This window comes from Panthera leo, chromosome A3 (assembly GCF_018350215.1).
Source record: "Panthera leo isolate Ple1 chromosome A3, P.leo_Ple1_pat1.1, whole genome shotgun sequence".
NCBI classification, from domain to species: Eukaryota; Metazoa; Chordata; class Mammalia; order Carnivora; family Felidae; genus Panthera; species Panthera leo.
This window is the reverse complement of record NC_056681.1, coordinates 66,992,280-67,016,059: the sequence shown is the minus strand read 5'-3', so window position 1 is coordinate 67,016,059 and position 23,780 is coordinate 66,992,280. Positions and strand designations below refer to the sequence as shown.

Here is a 23,780-nt window from a genome sequence, read left to right as displayed (position 1 = left end):
TTTCATTTTGCTTTAGGTTTTTCTGTGACTGTGGTGCTGGAACACTGTCTAATCCTTGTACATTAGCTGGTGAGCCTACACATGATACAGATACACTATATGACTCTGCTCCACCTATAGAATCTAATACATTGCAGCACAACTGAATTCCTTCCCTAAAGAAAAAGTCCTGCCATTCTAACATCATAACTTAAAACATTTTTTTTGGAAGAAGACTTAAAATATTTGCCCATGCTACAGGAAGAGACTGTATTAAAAATGGATACACGAGGTCAGTTGACACTATGAAGCTCAAGCTACCAAAAAGAAAGTGGCAATATATTGACTCAGGATCTCAAAGCTGGGTGTTTTAGCATTACTGTGTAAAGACTTTTGAAGGGACAGAAGTGAAGAAATAAGCTGCAATTTTGTACAGATACCAACTTCTGAAAAAAAGCTGGTGTTTTTACAACTAGCATTGAATGCAGTCCAATTTGCAGTAGTACTCTTCAATAGACAAGCAGCTTTGTTGCTGCCTTTATGGACATGGGTACCAATTGCTTTTGTAATATGGTAAAAATGTGAGCTAGCACTTCTGCGTTTCTTTTGATTTTTTTTTAACATGTATTCAGATTGAGAAATATGATTTTAATGCTTTAATCTCATGTAGTTTGTTTTTAATTTCAAGCAAATCTTCTTGTACTTGAATGTGCCCTGTTTTGTTAGCACACCTAGACTTGCTGTAACTGTACTCATGTCCCAGTATGTACGTTCTTTCTATGAAAGAGAAAACACTAATCTTAAATTATATCCAGCAATGTTTCTGGTATCCTTTAAGAAAAGTTAAGACTATTATTTCCTTCCCTTCCCTGTGCAGCATTCAAAAATCACCCCTAGAAAAAGTGAGTGTTTTAATGAGACTTCCTAGGAAGGGATGCACTGTAAAACAAAAGTATTCTTGTAACTCAGTTTTGTGAAAGGTAAAAACTACTATGTTTTAAAGTACACTTTAGAAAGTCTCTTCAAAACAGTCCTGTATTTGAACTCTGTTCATAGTTTTTTTTTGAACAGTTTAGACAAACTGCTGGAAATTATAAAAACAATTTCCTGCATAAGCTGAGACAAGTATATATACAGCCCTATACAGTTTCATAGCTCCCCCTCCCCCATTTATGTGTATTGGTGACAGTGGGTATAAACAGCCTGAAAGTGTATGCATGTACCATAACATCTAGACTTAATATATTGTGGAGTATTCAATAACCATTATGTAGAAGGTAGATAAGAATTAAAAGGGTTTAATTTCCTAGAAAGAAAATGGAAAAATGGTCATTTTTAAAAAATAAAGTTTATTAGATCATAATGTTGTCTGAATTTACCACCTTTGTCAAAAAGTCAACTCAAAGCTTCCAATGTAGTCTATAATTCCTTAATCAAAGTCAGCAACTTAGGGACAGCTTCAGCATCTATAGTCGACCTTTCACTAGCCAGGCAAACTTCCCTTAAAATTAAAAAAAAAAAAAAAAATTGAGTTCACATCAACCATCCCCCTTTATGGTTTTAATAAGGTTGGCTGCATGGCAAAATCATATCCAAGTATAATTACCGAAATAATCGCAGTGATTGGGTCATCTTCTCAAATTCTCTTGCTTTTCTATGTCCCTTTTGAATAATCTCCTCTGGAAGATTAGCAAGCTTTGCTGCATTAAAGCCATAGCTTTTAGGACAAGCTCCCTTAATGAATTTATATAGGAAGGTAATAGTCTCCTGGCTGGGATCCTCACATTCATTTTCTACCATGCATGCCTAAAAAAGAAAAATATTTTATTACGTTATATTCATGTGCTAGTAATGGAAGTACCTGACTTGATTCCCTCAAAAATCTAACCTTTTGCGTAAGCAATTTACACATACCATGTGTCCCAGGCGCACTGCAACGTTTTGAGAATAATCTTCCACTAATGAATGGTAATGGGTAGAAAACAATGTACGACACTTTATGTTCTCAGCAAGTTCTTTAACAACTGCATTTGCTATTGCTGTTCCATCAAATGTTGCAGTACCTCTTCCTATGAAAGTAAAATATGCATAAATTACGTATCTGCCTAATACCCAAAAGGATCTACCTTACAATAGAAAAAAAGAAAAAAATGAAGATAGAACAGTAACATCAATTAGTGCATCCAAATAATAGGCCCTGTTTAGCTAAATAGGTCTGGTCTCATTTAGCAGCACTTGTAGTGGGGTGCATTTCTTTAAAGCATACTGTTCAGGTACCAGTCATCTTCAGAAATGTCCTATTGGTTTCTCCTTAAATATCCGTATTTTGATAGATTAATTACCAAGGCTTGAGATCTCTTAATACTGAGAACTTTTTCACATTATCTCTTCAATCTCTTATCTCCAACTATGGTCTATGGCGCAAAGGTGAGTGCATTCTTTTAGAGAACTGTCCTGTCAACCATCTTCAAGAAAAGTAATTCTTTGTACTAAAGTTTTAAAAATAGCCTTCAAATGGAAATTGTAATGTCTTACCTAATTCATCCACAAGCACCAGAGAATGTGCTGTTGCGTGTGTAAGGATACTGGCAGTTTCACTCAGTTCAACAAAAAATGTACTTTCACCTAAAACACACACATATGTGAAGGAGAGCTTTAAGAATCCTAAAACAGTACATTCATCTTTAAGGTTCATATTCTTTGAATCCATGAGCTACCCAGGTTAAATCTTTTTACACAGATTATGCATGCAATTCCTGAAACAGTAAAATGATTTCAAATGTCTGAAAGCATTCCAGAAGAAAAACATCAAATTTAAATGACTCATATGCAGGCAGATATATTTATCATTTAAAACATAGAAATGAATTGTCAAATTCATCAGATGTCTGATATATCTGAAGGCAGATATGTTTATCACTTAAAACACAGAATGAATGGTCAAATAATAAAGCCTTTTAGGTGGAAAAGAAAACTCACCTGACATTATTCTGTCTGAGGCACCAAGTCTAGTAAATACTCTATCAATAGGTGTGAGCCTGCATACTTCAGCAGGTATGTAACAACCCGTCTGGGCCATTACAGCTAACAGGCCAGCCTGTAAATGGAGGGAAAGGTCATTTCTAATTGGTATTAAAAACATAGATACATAGACAGATACAGATCTATATATATCCAGAAGACAGCAACGCCAAGCTAATAAACATTATCTTTCAAAAGAACAATTATGGTAGGAGTCAGGCACTCCTAAAAGGCACAGCGAAGCCTAGAGAAGGCAAAAGGCTTAGGGCCTAACTGGCTTGAAAACCTCAGCCTGTGAGGTCTGAACCCACTACATCAGTGATTTTTAACCCTGGCTAGCTACACAGTAGAATCACCTGGCAGCTCTTTAAAATTGCTGATGCCTAGAAGCAATTCCAGACCAAATCAATCTGGGAGGATGGAACCCTCCTGCACTTTGTCAGGCTCACCCCATTTTCATTTTTTAAGATCACCTGGAGAGCTTGACAGAAATACAAAAAAATCAAAACCGATCAACTAGAACCGTACTGTCCCTTGCTAGTTAGGAAATTTGATGACCATAAGTATAAGATTATACAGGAGAGCAGGGGGTCAGCAAACATTTTCAGTTCAAGGGCCCAATGTCTCAGTCACATTTTTTTTTCCTTTTTATAACCCTTTAAAAAATATAAATCATGGTTTACCTCAGTGGCCGGCCAACCCCTTACGTATTTATTGTCTTCCCTAAAAGCAGTTTCCAACAGTTACTCGAGGTCATAAACTTTATTTGCTTTCCTATCTGAACAAGTCGGTCATGGTTTTTTATAAGGATTCCCACAAATGAGTCTAATTAAAGGACAAACCTGCAACATTTTCAATCGTTATGAATATACCTACCTTCAGAGGAAATGAATCCAGTCAAAGTTTATAAAGACATAACTTGAAATCTCCCTTGCCTTTTTATTTTTCTAGCCTTTTTAAATATAGGCTTCCTGTACATCAGACAGACATTTGATGAAGTGAATACAATTCTGTTTTATGATACATTTTTCCTTTGTTTCCTAGTATTCTAGTGACTGAATTCTGTTATTCATGTGCTATTTGGAAAGGGGCCTAAATATGTAATATATTCCTAAAGCGTACAAGTAACTTTGTTGTAAAACCTTAAAGGTCAGTTTACCTGTCTCATGAGTGTCGACTTGCCCCCCATATTAGGTCCAGTAACAAGCACACAATAAGCTTTGCCATTTTCCTCCTCCTCTTCCTCACAGCCTATTAGAATGTCATTAGGAATAAAGTCATCTCCAAAAAAAGTCTTCGTAATGCAGGGATGACGTGATCCTCTAAGGTCCAAGAAGGGGGGTGTGTCTTCTTCTGGAAACAGAATTACTGGACGACACATAGGGCCATCACCCCCTCGACTGTAGTTAGCCAGGCACAGTAAGACATCTGTTAAGGTAAAAGTGAGGCTTGATTTTTGAGGTCTGATAAACACAAAGACCCAACTAATTAATATAAAAAGCCTGCTGGGGATTGTGTGTCTCCCTCTCTGTCCCTTCCTCAGCTCACACCGTCTTGTGTCTCTCAAAAGAATAAACGTTAAAAAAAAATTGTTTTTAAACAAAACAAACACTTTCTCAGTGGAGGGTGGTGGTATGTTCTACTTGCTTTTTAGACATAGTGTTTTTTCTTTTCTTTAAAAGGCACTCCAGAATACATAAAATGCTTTGTTAATGCATTCAATAACCTAAAATCAGTCATCAGCCTAAATGTTTTAGGGGTCTTCTATTATAGCATTTGTAATGAAAAGAGAACTCTCATTTTTGGCCCCAAATCCCACTTCTCACCCAATCTCAAAAACACTTAGTCCCCTAACATACAGACCAGAGGAATGCCAGGGGAAGCTAAGAGATACAACTGGGAAATGCTATACTGACCTATTTTACTTGATCTAATCCTGGAGCTAACACTTCTTAGAAGCAGAATGTTTTCACAATAGGCACACTGATATAAAACAATTTTTTTTTTTTTAAGTTCTTTTAAATGTTTATTTTTGAGAGAGAGAGAGACAGAGTGCAAGTGGGGTAGGAGCAGAAAAACAGAGGAAGACACAGATTCTAAAGCAGGCTCCAGGCTCTGAGCCATCAGCAGAGCCTGACACAGTGATCAAACCCGTGAACCTAAGATCATGACCTAAGCCGAAGTCGATACTTAACCAACTGAGCCACCCAGGTGCCCCTAATATAAAACAACCAAGAATAAATTCACAATTTTGAACACCTGTGCTGAGGGAATTTTTTTTTTTTTTTTTTTAATTACCCACTGAACTATTCAAAGCTGTATTGGTTTAAGGAATATATGTGGCACAGGGGGCGCCTAGGTGGCTCAGTTGGTTGAGCATCCAGCTCTTGATTTTGACTCAGGTCGTGATCCCAGGACCGTGGGATCCAGTCTCTGAACGTGGACGGAGCCTGCTTGGGATTCTCTCTCTCCATCGCCCCTCTCTACTGCTAGCATGCACTCTCTCTGTAAAATTAAAAAATTAAAAAATTAAAAAATGTGGTACAAAAAGGATGCCAATTCTGGACAGCCATGTTCAGGTCAAAATAGTTCTGTTACAAATTTGGTTACTGTGTTTTTAAACCACAGGGAAAAAACCTAAACTGAAACACCAAGGGTTCCAAATAAGTTGGCCATGAAATTTAAAGAAAAAGGGTATTAAGCTTTTGAAAAGGTTACCAAATTACAAATCTATAAATCAGGGCTCTGAGAAATCAACTGCAGGAAAGAAAGTGTGATAATTTGGGCTAAAAGAAAAAAGATTAAAATCTTGATATATGCATGTAAAGAAAAGAGATGCACTGATAATCAGAAAGGATGCAAAAGTTAAAATTAACAAGTGATGGGCCAAGATTTAAGCTTCTATTTTTTGTTAGACTAAATTAAAACAGTATCAAATACTAAAAAACTCCACTGTAAAGGAAATTTGATCTAAAACACATTGCCTCATTAAAAGTACTAAAAATATTTTTTTTGTTCAATTATTCAAGACTGAGTAAGGCCAAAAAGTGAACAACTTAAATTGCTATGGACAAACTAGTCATTTTGTCTAGTGAGGAGGCAAGCATACACACATCAAGATGTATATACCTTGTTATCTATGTTCAGAGATCCGCCTCAGTGGCAACTCTCCAATGGATGTAAATCTTAATGTACAACTAGGACATAATGCATCACTAACCAAAGCTTTAGGAATAAACTTGTTCAAAGTCTTACCCAATACTGCGATGCACTCAACAGCAGACTGCCAGTCTTTGTAATTTTTATCAAAGTTATAGAAGAGTCGCCGCATGCAGTCTTTCAATGATACGTCTCTCCGCTCTTCAGCGTTTATCAGATTAGCCAACTTCTTCTCAATAGTTTTGGTCCAGTATCGTTTACAGCCCTTCTTGGTGGATTTCAACTCATATTCTTCTGGCAAATTACGAGTGATGAAATTCTCTGGAATTTCCAACTGGTAACGGTTCCTGCCAATCCCCCAGTAGACAATGGTCCTACAGCCAATTCGACTGCGCTGTTTCTCCAAGTATTCCAGGAGGCTCTGTTCATTTTCTCTTATGTCAGCAAGAGCTTGGTCATAATCAGGGTCAAATCCTGCTTTGGGAGTAATTAGTCCAGTCCTTCGAGCCTTTTCATGGTCAAAGGCTGTATCCCATCGGTTCAGTTCTATAGTCAAATCAGGAAAACGGCCCTCAGGATTTTTTGTCTGCAAAGTAATGACTTGCTTAAGGATTTTAGACTTAAAGTTGTCAGCAACTTCTTCCATAATCTCTATAATTTTACATATTACTTTGAATCCTTCTAGAGCAGAAAGAAAATCAATAATCTTTTTTTTGCTGTATGTAGTTTCTTCATACATTATAGCCCTGCTATCTGGGTGGTTCTGGCTCTTCAGGGGAGACCCAACATTATGAATTTTACTCAGCAGCCTCTCAAGGTCTGGAATCTTCTTTAGAAGGTCTGCAACATCAGAGATTTTGTCAGGCACAGCCATGAGGTCTTCTATAGCATCTAAACGATCATTGATAGCATAAGGGCTACAGAGTGGGGCACAAAGCCACTGCTTTAGGAGCCGCTTACCAAAGGGAGTATGGCAAGTATCAATCTTTTCTAGCAGGGTCCCTTCAGTAGAACCATTTGTTCCATTCAGGAAAATCTCCAAGTTGCTTAATGTCACAGCATCTAGCACCATCCGTTGATTGGCTTTTGCAAAAACAGCACCAGGTCTTGTAGCACTAACCCTGTCAGAATCCAAGGGAATGTATTCTTCAAAATTAGCCATTGATAAAAGCTCTTGATCAATAAGGCATTTTTTGAGGTAGAAGACACAACCACCTAGAGCAGAGAGGGCCAATTCACTCTTCTCTCCTGGTGTTAACCCAAGAGAATCAGACTCTGAGGTCATACCTTTAAGCACCTGGGGTAACATCACCCCACTGTCCTCATTTAACTTTTCCTTAAAATATGCTTCTTCAAGGAGAGTTCTCAAAGTTTTGGCTGCATCCCAAAACTGGGAGCCTGGTATCAGACCTTCCTGAAGAGAGGAGGATAATGAACCCTTCAGAATCATCTTAGTTTCTGTTGAGAGATTTCCTTTCTCAAACAAGACTTGTACTGGAGGGTAGTGTGCCACTAGAGTCCTAAATCTAGAACAGTGGCGATCGTCTGGAAACTGACCTATGAAAAACTTTCCCAGTGAGGTATCAACAAAGCATACTCCATACACTCGAGTGTGGCCAGAGGAATCCTCCTCTTTTTCTTTGAGGCTAAGAAGATACTTACTGTAGTTCTCAGAGGGGTCACCTTCCAGTACACTGTAGGTCTGTGTACCCTTGGTAATGACTCTACAGATCTCCCTCCTCACCACTCTGTCATACTTAGATATATGTGCCATCTTCCGGCATCGTGCCTCCATCATTTCCGGGGTCTCAGTCTGTTCCACTCGTGCTACTTTATAGCCCTTCTGAACCAGAGAATCAGAGTATCGGCCAAATGCAATTTCAGGGAAACCAGAATGAGCCCAGTTGCCTTTCATGAATACCAGCCCGAGTTCATTGACTCCAATAAGAGCATCCATGTGGTACAACTCATAAAACTTCCCCACCTTATAAAAAATAACAAGATCAAAGTTCTGAGACTTAATCTGCCACCACTTCCTCATCCCAGGAGTACAGGAATTAAGGAAATCCTCAGGCACATAGAGTGTGGATGCATCAAAATCGGGGTGATCAGGTCGCCTCCTGTGGAGATCTCGTCTCTTTTCCTCCTTAAGCCACTCTAAAGTTTCATGATACCAGAAAGTGGGGCGACTACTATCCTCACATCCTCCACCAGTGTGGGCTTGAGATTCAGAATTCTGAGGGGCAGAGAAAGCACTCAGAGTGCTCTTGGTTTCTGATGAAATGCCAGTTGATCGTTTGGTGGCCAAGGGCATTTCCTTCCTTGAACTTTTCCTTTTGAGAGCGCCATTTCCAGACACCATTTTCTTCCGTTTTGAAGCAACTTTGACAGGGCTGTCCAAGCCTTCACTGTCACTGTCCCCCACTCCACTGCTTATTTCATCACTGCTTCCTTCCTCCTTAGCATCTGGCTTGAATTCCACATCAGAGCCACCAACATCACTCTCAGAGTCTGATATGACCCTTCGTTTTTTTATCTGGCGGCTACTTCGCCTAGATCCTTGCACCTTAGGTGGCACTTCTTCTTCACTTTCAATTTCCTTATCTTCTTCACTCTTATCTGATGAGTAAGTTGCACCTACCTGGCAGGCAAGGAAAGAGTTATTTAAATACAAAACAATTTGGAAAATTACAGTACTGCTGTGAAGTATTTCTCAATACTTCCTATGTCAAGAGAAGAACCCATCTCCAAAAATGAGAAACTATTTTTTTCCTCAAAGAATATCAGTTTCAGTAGTATCACATTACAGGATTAAGTGATTCTATCATGACAGTTCTATCCTATATAGTGATGCAGCCCATTAGCATGACCATACATCACAAATGCCCGTAAGTGATGCCCCCAGGAACAGTCAGCTGTGGAAATAAACAACTTTAAATAACTCCATTATCTTTCTTCCAGGGTCACCTCTCCTCTTACAGATGGACGTATTACGAAATTTGCCACTTTATAAATTCTTAAGTGTTAAGAAAGCAGTAAGCAATCTCTACTGGTTCTAGTCCTTGCCCTTCCACAAACCAGCTGTATCTTCTTGGGCACAGCACATTCACTTATCGTGGATCTCCCACATACGTAAAGTCACAGGAGGCTAAATGATTTCTGTATTACCATCCAGTTCTAAACCTTTGATGAATGTTATGATCCCTGCTCTCAACCTCAAACATAAGATTAAAAACACTTTTCCTCTCATTTCTCTTAAAATACCCATTAGATTAACTTGTTTATTCCCTATCTGTAATAGAATAAAACATAGAATCTCTTCAGCACACCGCTCAGTAATTTCTTAAATTAGAGAATAATGACCATGTTTGTTTTAAATGAACCAATTATTTCTTCCTTAACAGAATTTAATTCAGTCAAATAGTGACCACTAACATTTGAAACCCAGGTTGTATGTCAAGGTTATTTAACCTTTATTCTCATCCATACAAAATACAACAACAAAAAAAGGAATGAACACAAAAAACCAAGCAATTAATTACCAGGGCTTGACCACACCCTCCTATAGAGGCTTACTACCAGATACCATGACCAATTTTGTCACCATGTCCTTACTGTCCTGAGCTCATTACTTGTTACCAAAAATGGTTCTACCTCTTACACGATGTGTCCTCCACCAGGCTTGAAGCTGTAAAACTTAAGCAAAATGACTGCTGAGATTCTAATCTAATTTAACCTACAGTCCTGAGGAAATACAGACGTATGTGTACAAATATTAAAGTGTATATATATATGCAAACAACATATAAATAAGAGAACATCACTTTGCATATCCACCCCCTCCTTCCATCACTCTCCCAACAGAAGTAACAACTGACTGTTTAACAATGCCCCACCTCCATCTCTTCTTCTTCCTCTGGTTCTGAGGGCTCATCACACACTGCCAATTCAAGCCTCTCGATCTTGTCTTTATTCAAGGCTTCATCTGCACGTTGCATTGCTCTGAGTATTTCAGGCTTTGAACTATAAAAATGACCTCCTTTTTGTGCTTCTTTCGATTTTGAACCTAAAAAATTTACATTTAGATTTAATTTATATTTCTTAAGCAAATCTTATTCTTATAAATAGGACCTGTTGGTGGGGTAGTGGACTCAACCTACAACACCTGTCCTAATGAAGAATGATGAGAATCTAGTTTTTAATTTAATGACCCATTACTTCTGATTAATAGACCAGGAAAGCCAACAAGGAAGGAATTCTCAGGGAAAAAATTACCAGTGAAACTTAAATTACCTATTTTACCTCCTTGAAGTTGCCTTAACTGTTGGGTCATCCAGGACCACTTCATCTCTCTTCTAATTTCTTGGGAAGTGGCCCTAAATAAAGCCCACCTCCTCTTCAGGTGAGGCATGACATGTAAAAGGTGTTTGTGTTGAGACCCTTTTTTTATTACTTCAGGAAGGCCAAAACTACACCCTCAGTTAAATGGAGTTATGATACTAAGTTTATCCCTAAGTTAAATAGGATATATTAAAAACAAACCAAAAAACAAACAAAAAAAAACCCTCTACTGGTAAGGATACTAATATTTTGGAAGGGTACCCCATTTCAGACTTTGAATGTTTTTTGTTTTCAAGTGAAACTGTCTTGTTTTCAAGCAAAACTCTTTCTTTACTCCTTGCATTTAAAGAGCTATAATTTTAAATGACACTATCCACTGAGCAAAAGATTAGATGCAGAAGATCACAAATCTAATGGCACAAACTAGGAATGTCTGTTTTCTTCTAACCAAATATAATTAGAAAACAAACCTGCATTTGTCTACATTTGAAAGCTCCAAACATGGCGTTATTTCCTTCTTTCTACTGAATACTAAAACTAAGTACATGCTAAAGTGTCATGGAATTTGCAACTTTAATGAGCTGCCTAAATAAAATAAAGGTACAATTTTTCATTTTTCTAAAGAGCTGCACCAACACTACAAAGTTAGGATAATCAAAATCCATTGGAGGGTGGCTCCTAACTTCTCCAGTGCCTTGTTTGCAGCTACACTCACCCCCCAGCTATCTAATGACATCATTCCACGAAAAACCCTGATGCAAACTACTTTACAATCCTAAGACCAAAAAAAAAAAGAAAAAAGAAAATTAAAAACCTACTTTTCCTCATCCACGCTATTGCAATGATTTAGAAATTTAAAGGGCCAAATGCAGTATGCAGAGGGTGCCTTTACAAAATAATGACAACATAAATGCAAAATTTTTTGGTATTTTTAAAGTCATACTGCCAAAGCTTTGTGTAGAATCTCCAAATCAGTCCTAGGAAAAGATCTTATTTGTCATCTAGTTCAACTCTCTCACTTTATATATGAGTGAACAGTATCTGAGTTGCTTTGTTGGCCAAGATTATACAGCAAATTAGTGCAGGAGACAGCACCAAATTTCCAGATTCTCTTTCTGTCCTGCAGGTCAGATTTCTGTGCAGACTGAACTTTCTTCAGTATGCTCTCCTTGCCCTGCAGGATGAGCGGTGCTAGGACCAAAAGGCATGATTCCCAGAGATTCCTGGGAAACTGACTCTTATTCTGACTCCAAAACACTTGAGTTCAACAACATCCTAGCCTGGAGAGTCTGGGGATAACAGATAAGGACTTATTCATCATCAAGTGTATGTACAAGCACTGAATCCTGCGAACATCATGTGCATGCACTATATAATTCAAGAAACTGAGAAGGTGCACCTGGCCCAAGTGAGGCCCCACAGGCGGGACTGCTGATGTCTAGGACCATAAAAAAGCTGGGCCTGGAAAAAGAAAGTTATGGTTCCAGAAATCTGATGTGAAACTCACCTCAGACGTAATCATAGGTGAGGATTTTGAAGGCCAGGTAAGCATGCATCTCCATCTGTCCTAGAGAATGACACTGATTTATATGCTACATATCCTGACTGCATTGCCTTTCTCTTGGACCCTTGAAGATGAGGACACTGTGTCAATTTACCTTTTTCATATCTGAATTTGATATTTTGGTCCAAATGAGATCTAATCATGAAAACATTTTTCCTTTAAAGGCATGATATTGCTATAAGTCAACTGAAAAGACAGAAAAATTCCACTCCATGCAACAAACCTACTGAAGACCAGCTACAGCATCTTATATTTTCCCCATCTATCTTATCCTTTTCCCATGCTGGAAGCATTTCCTGCCACTCCTGAAATTTATTGGCATAAAATACACTTAATTTCACTGTATAGGAGACGGAGACACTTGTGCTCACGTGCATGCGTGCTTGCTCTCGCACACTCTCTCTCACAAACATTCTGCAGAGTGGACTCCCTTACCTGTATATGGCTTTAATAGCCTTCTGCTAACCCAGCCCCTTGTTGGGCTGTCATCAAAAAACTGTACATGAACTCGGACAGACTTCCCTTTCTCGCGGATGAATGTTCCATCAAAAGGGTGGTTATAAACCAGGCAAGGCCACCAGGGGTAACCCTCCATCTTGGCCCAAACCAAATCACCTGGTGAGAAGTCACAAGAACTGTTGCCAAAAGGAAATATATAACTTGGTTAATATTTGGTTAAGTTGCATTCAAGGCAATTACCTACAAATAAAAGCAATTCCAAGGAAGGTATCATTAACACTCCTATGAATTCTGGCATTAATATTCAAGCATAAAAATCCTAGAATTAATGATTTTTAAAAATCAGATGTTCAAGTCATTTTAAAAACATAAGCAAATATCACAATGCTTATTATTTAACTATTAAGACAAACACAAATATAATGAATTCTGGTATTAAGGTGAGAAACTACTCAGAATCATTCAAAGTTTAAAAACTATAGCAGAATTCTGGTAGAATAACAATGTTAACAACAAGACTCATTGTACATGCTCTCCAAATTATAATGCATCACATCAATGCCTGCATACCACCATATAGTATATATCAGGAACAGGACCTGACCCACAGTATTAATAAAATACCAAGCATACTATGTAATTTGCTAATGATATTAAATATTACCTCATTAGACTCTGCTTGGAATCAGTCTCCAGTCAAGCTCCTATGTATTCCACACATTCCAAAAGCTACCTAGCACACTACTATCCTTCACTCCTAAAAATCTAGTTTTATGGAAAATGTCAGTAAAGTGCCTAACATCCCTGAAGTATTGAGTACATATGCCTTTAGACTCGAAAACAGAAATTCAATCTTAACAAAATGATTTGGTCCTGAAGGTTTCCTGAGAAAGGGAAAGGAGGAGAGGGTAGGGAGAGAAAAATCTAGCTTAAAAGACTACAGCAGATGTACACCTGAAACTAACATAACACTGTATGTTAACTAATTAAAATTAAAATATAAAAATAAAAATTAAAAGACTACAGCACAGTCCCTCAGTGATGAGGAAGCCACAACAGCTGATAAATTCTGCTCAAGTACTATATACCAAGATTTTCTAAACTTGCTTAAAGATTTCACTGAATAACTGCAAAAGTAAAATAAGTATGACAAACGGAACATTTTAGAATAGCTTCCGTTAGTCACCTGGGGCCACTGTATTCAGACCCAATAACGAAATTATTCCTTTTCTTCAAAAATGTGAATATGGAAACCCCTAGGCTAGACAATTAGAAGAGAAAAACAACAGCATGATTCAGCTGGGACTTTTCTCAAGGGCCTTTACAGTATGTGCACTCTTAAATCTATAGCAACCTACACAAGCAAAGATCTATAAATATTGCCATCAAGCTCACCACATAGGTCATCTTTAACAGGAAGCTGTGACTGTACAATTTCAAACAAACTTCTATTAAGTGCCTCCTGGCTACTAACATCCATTAACAGGAGACAAAGACCCTTACAGCTGTGCAGAATGGTTTGTTTACAAGCCTCCCTACTGTCAAGCAGTCTTTCCCTTGACTCCAGCCAGGTAGCCACTAACCACACAGCCTTTGTACCAAAGTACCTGGGACTACCCTAAAGCTGGCCTTTTATTTCTGCTGCTAAAGGAAGGAAACATCTTTTGTCTTTGTAAAGACACTAACAGTTGTGAGTCTGAACCGTGGCAATAATTTTTACAAGATTGGCCAAAGAGCAAATACATGTTATTTCAATGAACATGTCTCCCCTCATGAAGCGTATTTCTGTATAGTCTTGAGACATCAGGCTTCAAATTGTGTTATCCAAGCAGATTTTTCTGAAAGGGGGACCAGTTGGGATACCTATCTGTCAAGCCTGGCTGCCCTTCTCAAAGACACTTAAATCCCTTAAAAGATGGAGACTCAGGTAAGGTTTTGGTGTGTTTGTAGCTAAGCCTAAACCCCATCATTGGATAGTTTGAGGCAGTTTCTCCCCAAGTATTGAAGTTATTCAGTATACGTAGATGAGCCTTGAGCCTGACCATTATGGAGCGAGGTTTACAAAGTGTTCTTGGTTTGGAGTGCCTGGCTGGCTGTCGGTGGAACATGAAACTCTTGACCTCAAGGTTGTGAGTTCGAGCGCCACATTGGGTATGGAGATTACTTAAAAAATAAAATCTTAAAAAAAAAAGCGTTCTTGATTTGTGAAATTAAAGACAACTATTCTTCTTGCCTGTGTGTACAGAGTTATGCAGGGTAAGGACTAAGGGCTGAACTGGACACCAGCTGTTTCATTACATCTGTGTCTTATAAAAGTTACAAATTCTCAGGGCGCCTGGGTGGCTCAGTTGGTTAGGCGACCGACTTCGGCTCAGGTCATGATCTCACAGTTTGTGAGTTCGAGCCCCACGTCAGGCTCTGTGCTGACAGCTCAGAGGCTGGAGCCTACTTCAGATTCTGTGTCTCCCCCCTCTCTACCCTGCTCACGTTCTGTGTCTCTCAATAATAAATAAACGTTTAAAAAAACATTTATAAAAGTTACAAATTCTCAAGAATGGAGTTAGTGCATAACAGACTGACAAGAATGCATCTTAGTAATACATTTTTTAAGTTTATTTATTTTGTGACAGCACAAGTGGGGGGGAGGGCAAAGGGGGGAGAGAGGGGGAGAGAGGGAGAGAGAGAGAGAGAGAGAGAGAGAGAGAGAGAGAGAGAGAGAATGAATGAGAATCCAGAGCAGGCTCCACGCTGTTAGCACAGAGCCCAACGTGGGGCTCCATCCCACAAACCATGAGATCATGACCTGAGCCTAAATCAAGAGTCGGACACTTAACCAACTGAGCCACCCAAGGTGCCCCATCTTGGTAGTACATTTGAAGTTCAAGGGAACAGGATGCCTCAAATCCAGTGGAATTCTGTTTTGCCTGGTATGAGGCAACAGAGCACTTGTAGGAATCTCAGTTTTCTTACGGGATCCCAGAAAAACTGTCATGACTAGATCAAAATTCTTGAGCCAAAAATGACATGGCCACACCTGCCTCCTGAAAATTCCTTTCTATCCTCAAGTAAGAGTAACTCAAGTTTCTGAGACCCAAAGACATGAAAAAAAATTTTAGTTTTATACCTAAACTTAAGATGTAATAAAATATTACTGTTTTAACATGAATAAGTTCATTAGTTTTATCCCAAAGGAAATAACTTGAGCTAAGTAAGACTCAAGTTATTAACTGCCATTTATACAAATGTAGTGCAAATTGTAAAACAAACTGTACAGTGGTATTCAAAGGTCTCAAAAATAATTAGAAAAGATAAATTTCCAAAGCAACCAATTTAAAAATTCAATGTCTTGGGTACCTGGGTGGCTCAGTCAGTTAAGCATCCAACTCTTGATTTTGGCTCAGGTCATGATCTCACAGTTCGTAAGATTGAGCCCCATGTCAGGCTCTGTACTGATAGCAAGGAGCCTGCCTGGGATTCTCTCTCCCTCTGCCCCTCTCCTGCTCATGCACACTCTCTCAAAATAAATAAATTAACTTAAAAATTGTTAATATCTTTAAGTTTATCTTGAAAGGCAGATAGCCATACTTACTGGAGGAAAAAAAGCGTAAAAAGCTAGTTTTGAAATAAATTCCTTATTTGTAAAGTTAAAATTAACTGTTCAAATTGTTTTTCAACATCACCATACCCTAAATATAACCTTATACTTAAAGAATCTTACACACAATCTAACTTTTCTGCTGTTAGGAACTGGCAGTAAACTATAAAATGCTAAGGCTAAAATGTTTAGTAATATGCACTGTTCCTCTACTAATGCTAAAAATGACATTTAAAAATTCCGGCCCAGGAAACAGTGGTTTCCAGCCAAAAAGAGAATTAAGTGGGTAATAAAATACACTGTTGTATATACTGTGTAATAAAACTAGGTATTTTAAACATTTCAATTAAAAATTTTCTTCACTTAATGCTAACAGAGTTCTTATTAAATCTATTAATTTTGTGGGTACACTCCAATTGTTTAAAGGTAATTTTAAAAATTTAATCTCAAAATAAATAAATAAAATAAAAATTTCTAGCAGTTGTGTAGTTTCCAAAGAATACCAAAATAAAAGGAACATATATTTTAATCCATGCAAATATTCAGGTTTTCCTACCAACACTAAATCCTGTCTTTTAAAATATGGAAATATAGGGGTGCCTGGGTGGCTCAGTCAGTTAAGCATCCGACTTTGGCTCAGGTCACGATCTCACAGTTTTTGAGTTCGAGTCCCACGCGTCACTGAGAGCCTGCTTCAGATTCTGTATCTCCCTCTCTCTCTCTGCCCCTCCCCCACTTGTGCTGTCTCGGTCTTTCAAAAATAAATAAATGTAAAAAAAAAAATGGGGGGGGGGGGGCGCCTGGGTGGCTCAGTCAGTAAGCGTCTGACTTCAGCTCAGGTCATGATCTCGCAGTTCTTGAGTTCAGGCCCCATGTCGGGCTCTGTGCTGACAACTCAGAGCCTGGAGCCTGCTTCAGATTCTGTGTCTCCCTCTCTCTCTGCTCCAGCCCCACTCACACTCTCTTTCTCAAACATTAAAAAAAAATTTTTTTCTTAATTTTTTAAAATATGGAAATATAATGCAATCTTGAAATATGCTATAATTTGAATACCTGCCAGTTTTTCATACACTGGTTTTCATAAAAGCCTGATAACCCTATGAAAATCACATCCACCTATTTCACTGGCTCTACTTAAAACTTTGCCCGACAGTCATGTATTAACTGTATTTTAATATTTAGCTATGTTTTCTGACAATCTTAACATTTTTCCCTTTTCATATAACTGTATTAACAAGAATCTTTAGCCCTATGCAAATCAAATTTGAAAATATCTGGGCCAAAAAGTCACCTCACATCTAAATATTTTATTACAAGGGAACCTGAGTGGCTCAGTTGTCGGCTCAGGTCATGATCTCACAGTCTGTGAGTTCGAGCCCTGCGCTGGGCTCTGTGCTGACAGCTCAGAGCCTGAAGCCTGTTTCAGATTCTGTGTCTCCCTCTCTCTCTCTGACCCTCCCCCGTTCATGCTCTCTCTCTCTCTCAAAAATAAATAAACGTTAAAAAAAAAATTTAAACATTTTATTACAATGTAAAATACTCTGGCTCTTCCTAAAGCCCAAGCTGAAATGCCAAAATAAATACTGGAATGGTATCTTACAATATACTTATAAATAAGATCTAAATAGGGTGCATGGGTGGCTCAGTCGGTTGAGCTTCCGATTTCAGCTTAGGTCATGATCTCACAACTCATTAGTTCAAGCCCACTTGAGCTCTGTGCTGACAGCTCAGAGCCTGGAGCCTGCTTTACATTGTGTCTCCCTTTCTCTCTGCCCCTCCCCTGCTTGTGCTCTATCAAAAATAAACATTAAAAAAATTTTCTAATCCAATTATGACTTTATATGTTTTTAAAGTGTTAATATAAATGTTTTTAAATCTATTTAAGTAATCTCTACATCCAACATGGGACTCAAACTCACAACCCCAAGATCATGAGCTGCAGGCTCTTTCCACTAAGCCACCCAGGCACCCCAGAAATGTTAATATATCTTAAATGTTTAATATTCTTGAGATTCTAAAGATAGTGTTAAAAAAAAAAAAAAAGGAAAAACCGGATAGCTCAGAAAAATAAATGTAAAAGCCTTCATACAACTAGGGTGCCAAGCTGTCTCAGTCTGTACAGCATGCAATTCTTGACCTCAGGGTCAGGAGTTGGAGCCCCATTTTGGGCATAGAGCTAATTATTAAAAAAAAACAAAACTCATACAACTAAAACTGAGAAATGACTTAGTAAAGCTAAATATATATTGAACAGATCTTTCAAACTATGCTTTAAAAAAAAATCATGTTTTTGCTTTCCTTTTGGTCCATAATTTTGTTGTCAATTACTGATTGTGCCCCCAAATTTATAATCAATTTTGAGCTATCTACTTAAAAAAAAATTCAGTAGGTACCAAAGCACTGCTAGAATCTGCTTCTATAAACAATAAAAGAGTCAAACAAAAATGTGCATATAACACAAAAGCACTTTCAGACCAACTTCAGAAATCAGCTACCAGTGTTTGCACCTAACTCTCAAGGTGGACCATTAGAGCAGACTTCCTCTACCCTCAAATAACTAAATGCAGTACTGAGAAAAGAGAAGTAATCAGAGCAACTAATTCCAAGGCCCCTACAAGACCTACCCCCCTACCAGTACACCTCTGCCCATATATACCCTTTCCTTCTCCTTCAGCTTGGGTTAACTGTTACCCATCACTTATGCACTAAGGATCTAAGGTGACCATATAAACTGTCATCCAAACTGGTGTCTACTATTTTCTAAACAGGATCAGAAACCTAAAGGAAATTTAAAAAAAACAAAAACAGGTTCTTTGTGGAGCAGCTTAATTCCATGCAGGGATGGAGAAGGGTCATCAGAATGAATGTTTTCAAAAGTCCTGAGGTGATGTTAAAAAGTTGTAAAAGCTCACAAGAGGCTCCCACAGACCAAATTATGACAAGCTGAGCATCTTTAAAAACCGTTTTAATTATATCAATTAAAACAAGTTAGGTCTGTGAAACTGAGCCCACAGGATACTTTTTAAAAGGGCTAGAATTCTTTCTCTTACAATAAGTAATACTATATTGATGTCATATTAGTTGGAAAAGTATACTGCTATCTACAAATACATTTAACTATGAAAATTCTTAGGAAAGGACTTACAACTAGTACAGACAAGGGTGCTTAAAGATTTGCCAGGTCTGACCACTCCTCCTCTGTGAATGTGGATGGGGCATACACTTCAAAGAGAGACAATTATCATTGAGATAAGATTGTAAAAAATAAACTAGCCAAGATTTGTAATAATAATTTTAAAAAGCCAGATTTAAAGTGCTCAAATTTTAAAAAGCCATACGTATTACAGCTCTCTCAATTATCTTAGTCAAAAATAAAGAAAAAGGGGGTTCATGACTGAACCCCTACACACCTCTCAAAGGCTCACATCTCCTTTCCTTCAATCCACAATTTGCTGGACCTTCTTCCTGAACCAGCTTCCTAACACCCCCTTATTCCCACCATAGCCTAACTCCTGTCTGTCTGCTGGGTTTCACCCCGAAGAGATGAAAGCCTACCCTGTCATATATACTCTCTTCCCCTCACCAAAGCTCACAGAGCTCATACACTCTGCTCCTACTCTAAGAATTACTCTTTTGCTTGTTCTATATAAGGTTGTATCCTGGACCCACAATGCCTAATACTGTGCTTGGCAGAGCAGCTACATGGGCATTTGTTGAATGAAGGTCAAATCTATATACTGGAGTCTCTTCAGAAGCTTAGTATCAAATGCTGATCTTTCTTGAATACTCTGGAAACAGTCCGTTTAGCAGGTGGTCAAGTGTAAACAATGTCATGTTTTTACAAGTCTCCTGAATTCAGACCTCAAAAAAAAAGGAGCATGTACTTTTCTTTTTTTTTTTTTTAACGTTTATTTATTTTTGAGACAGAGAGAGACAGAGCATGAACGGGAGAGGGTCAGAGAGAGGGAGACACAGAATCTGAAACAGCCTCCAGGCTCTGAGCCGTCAGCACAGAGCCCCACGCGGGGCTCGAACTCCCAGACCGTGAGATCATGACCTGAGCCGAAGTGGGCCCCTCAACCCACCGAGCCACCCAGGCGCCCTGAGCATGTACTTTTCAATACATAAAACACAACCACACAATAAATACGTCCTTTTAGCATGGATGCAAGAATAGTCAACTCCTGTTCAAATAAACATTATAACACATCTTGCATTTCTTACAATGAATGATGAAAAATTTTATGAAAAACAATGTTATGGAAGATACACATGTTAGAGGAGGAAAAATGTTTTTCCTCTAGCCTTCTGAGTTCTTGGCTAAGACCCGCAGTAATAAAAGATTAACGGAAGAAAACCAAACTGAGGTTTATTAACATGTACACCTCCTGCATACATTGGAGATACTGAGGGAAACAGTTAACTCCCAGAGATAGCTCCAAGTTACCACCTTAAATACCTTCTGCAGCTAAAGACAAAAGAAAGATGGAGGAGGGGTGGGGAGAGGGACAGGTACCAAAGGGTACCAGGGAAAGAACACCCAACAAGTGCTGATTGTTATGCAGATTTAAGTCAGAACCATCTCCATTAGAAACGTTTTATCCACTTTTAGTTATCTTTCCTCTTCCTGGTTCAAAGCAGGAGACATCTTTACAAATGGAGGTTTCCCTTATAAATGTAAATTGATGAGTAAAGTACCCTTTTCAAGAACTGCTCTAGTGTCTGCTGTTTCTCAAAAAGAAAGCTCAAGGGGCGCCTGGGTGGCTCATCAGTTGAGCTCTTGACTTCGGCTCAGGTCATGATCAGGCTCAGCGCAGCTTAGGACAGACTCCCGCTGCCCCTTCTCCGCTCGAACACTCGCTCTTTTTCCCAATATAAATAAACTTAAAAAGAAAAAAGAATTTTGACAATAAATCTCATATATTAAAAAAAAAGAAAAGAAAAAGAAAAAAAAGAGCCCCAAATAATCTTTAAGCCAGAGGCATACCCTACTACTCTTCACACAACTACATAAACTCACTGCCTGAAAGGGTCGCTTAAAGGAAGGTAACACTATAATTTACACTTGGACTTCACAATCTGTAGGACACCTAAAACTAAAGACATTGGGATTACTCAGAACTACTAACACTTCAATCTTGAATGAGTTGGGTTTTTTTTTTCTTAACCTCTATTTCTTCATCCTTTCAAACGGCTAGCATTACATTTTGTGCCTAATACAATACCTGGGATACAGCAAATACAAGCTTTTCAAAATGTCGCCGCTTCTCCTACAAAAGGCCAACCAAGCCGTGGAACAGCACCGAACTGCTCGGAGAGCTAGGACACCTCCCGGCCGGATTCCCCACAATCGTGGCGGTATATCCCTGTCCAGGGCCAGCTCAAGGCCTTTCCAAGCTCACTCTTAACTGCGAAAAAATTACAGTGCCCCCTCCTCCCATGGAATCGTCAACAAAAGAGACACTGTATCATAACATCTTTTTCAACTCCACACCACACTTCCACCACGTGTGTCAAAATTAACACGGCTTCTAAATTCTCCATTTGTTGGTGCATGTTCGGCCTACCTATGGGATGACCCAGCCGGATCCCAGCACTTTCTGCTCCCCCCCCCTGCCCCGCCCCACCCCGCCCTGCAATTCTCCTTCCGACCAATCGGACCCCTCGGTCTGCGACGTGATACACCCCCGACGCACACAGCTCGTGGCCCACCCCCACTCCCACCTCCCCAACAGCCCACACAAGCAGGCCGAGGGCCCATCGCCCCCACAGTCTAGGCGTCCAAGGCTCAAATCAAGCATCAAAGTGTGTTCCCCGAACGTCTAATGGCCCCCAGATCACTATCCCAGCTCTGAAGGAGGAACCTCCTCCTCGAATCCCAGTCACTGCCGCCCCCCCCACAACCTCTGGGCTGCAAGCGTTCATCCTCCCCGCAGACATTCCTCTTTCCCGCCACCCCTCCCCCGCCGCAGACAAACACCACCCCCTCCCCCGCCCTGGGTGCGCACCCCGCAAGGAGCTTGCAAAGCTCCCTTCTCTTCCCGCCCCACCCCCAACGCTCCCATCTCCCCTTTCTTCTCGCTACCCCAACCAGTTTGCACTCCATCTCTACCGCGGCCTCCCACCTGGCGGAACGCATCTCTTCCTACGAAGTCTGCACGTCTCCTCCCCCCCCCCCCTTCTTCCTGCAGCCAATTTCCTGCTGCCCTGTTTACAATCTATGCCCCCTAACGCCAAGGCTACGAACTCAACCCCTGCACTGTTTCAAGCCAAGTATACAGCCCCACCTCCTCCGAACCCAAGGCCTGGCTACGCACCCCGCAATCCTCCAAAGCAAGCCTCCCTTCCCCAGGCTCCCTGCGCCCCGCCGCTGTGCCCCCGCCCTCGCCCCCCCCCCCACACACACACACACCGCGCTACCTGGGGGGGACCGCGGGCGCGGCCGACTTCCGCAGCCCTCCATTGATGTTCCTCGCCTCGGGTGGCGACGCAGAGCCCGCTAGGGGCCCAGGCTCGGCCTCGCTCCAGGCCGCATCCCCGCCGGGAGAAGCGGAGGCCCGGGTAGCAGCGGCGGCACCACCGCCTTCACCTGAGGCCCTGACCGAGGCCTTGTTAGCATTATTCAGCGCTGGAGACTTGGGGAAGAAGCTGTACAGCGTGCTCTGTCGCGACATAGCGACGGCCGACAAGGCCCAACCGCTCGGTCGGACCCAGCGCCTAGAAGCTCGGAATTAACCGCGCGGCGACTGCTGGCGGGAAATCTGGGGGGAGGTGCGCTGCGCAGGAGGAACACTGGCCCCAGCGGCCAATCGACAGGCGCTGGGGCGGGAGCAAGAGGCGTAGCGGCCCGTGCGCGACCTGCCCCGCCCCCTCGGGGCGCCAGGCGACGTGAGGAGAGGAGGGGCTGGCAGGCCGCGCGGGGCCCCTGCACCCAGGGCAAGAATGGCAACAGGCCTGCTGCCCTCCCTCCGTGGCTGGTCGAGGCAGGAACGCTCGGGCCGGTAGCCGACGGCAGCCTCGGAGCCGCCGCTTCGGGAAAGCCAGCCCTCTGTGGAAGGGCGGTGGCGGGGCCGTGAGCTGGGGGAGAGCACGCACCGCGTGGGCATTAGTGGCCGGGGTGCAGAGGGCTAACCCAAGGGCCGGGGAAAGCGGCCCTTGCGGAGAAACACCTTCCCGCGCTTGCCTGAAAAATTCCGTGGTTAGAGCGCTTCCGCCAGGAACTCGAGGGAAAAAAGAATTGAGTCTGCAGTGAATCAAGCCCCCTGTTTATCCTGAATTCTCAGAGTGTTACACTTAGTAGGCACTTGATACACTGCTAAGTGGCAGGCACTTTGTTTTTTTTTTTTTATTTTGTTTAATGTTTATTTATTTTTGAGACAGAGCATGAACAGGGGAGGGGCAGAGAGAGAGGGAGACACAGAATCCGAAGCAGGCTCCAGGCTCTGAGCTGTCAGCACAGAGCCCAACGCGGGGCTGGAACCCACGAACCCTGAAATCATGACCTGAGCTGAAGTCGGATGCTTAATGGACTGAGCCACCCAGGCGCCACGGCACTTTATATGTTTATGAAAACCTGCTGGCTACACAGAGCTTTCCAATTTGTTTACATAGACTAGTTGAATCTGCTCAAAACTGATGGAAGTACTTCAGGTCCACAACTCC

At 40.6% G+C, this 23,780-nt stretch overlaps 2 protein-coding genes across 2 annotated transcripts in view; one reads left to right on the top strand and one right to left on the bottom strand.

Annotated features, from left to right (window-relative positions):
- The window catches only part of FBXO11 (F-box protein 11), an 84,297-nt gene extending 82,955 nt beyond the window's left edge, over positions 1-1,342 (top strand). The window contains exon 23 of the mRNA XM_042932216.1: positions 17-1,342. Within this exon, the coding sequence (XP_042788150.1) occupies positions 17-146 (130 nt within the window). The 3' untranslated portion in view covers positions 147-1,342. The remainder of the gene's footprint in view (positions 1-16) is intronic.
- Positions 1,309-22,882, bottom strand: MSH6 (mutS homolog 6). Its single transcript, XM_042932213.1, has 10 exons — positions 22,539-22,882; positions 12,500-12,699; positions 10,056-10,225; positions 6,256-8,800; positions 4,160-4,428; positions 2,959-3,076; positions 2,515-2,604; positions 1,894-2,048; positions 1,586-1,785; positions 1,309-1,480 (listed from the first exon to the last, which is right to left on the bottom strand). The coding sequence occupies exons 1-10, from the start codon at positions 22,790-22,792 to the stop codon at positions 1,399-1,401; spliced, it is 4,083 nt and encodes a 1,360-aa protein (XP_042788147.1). The 5' UTR covers positions 22,793-22,882; the 3' UTR covers positions 1,309-1,398.
- Between the last annotated feature and the right edge of the window lie 898 nt (positions 22,883-23,780).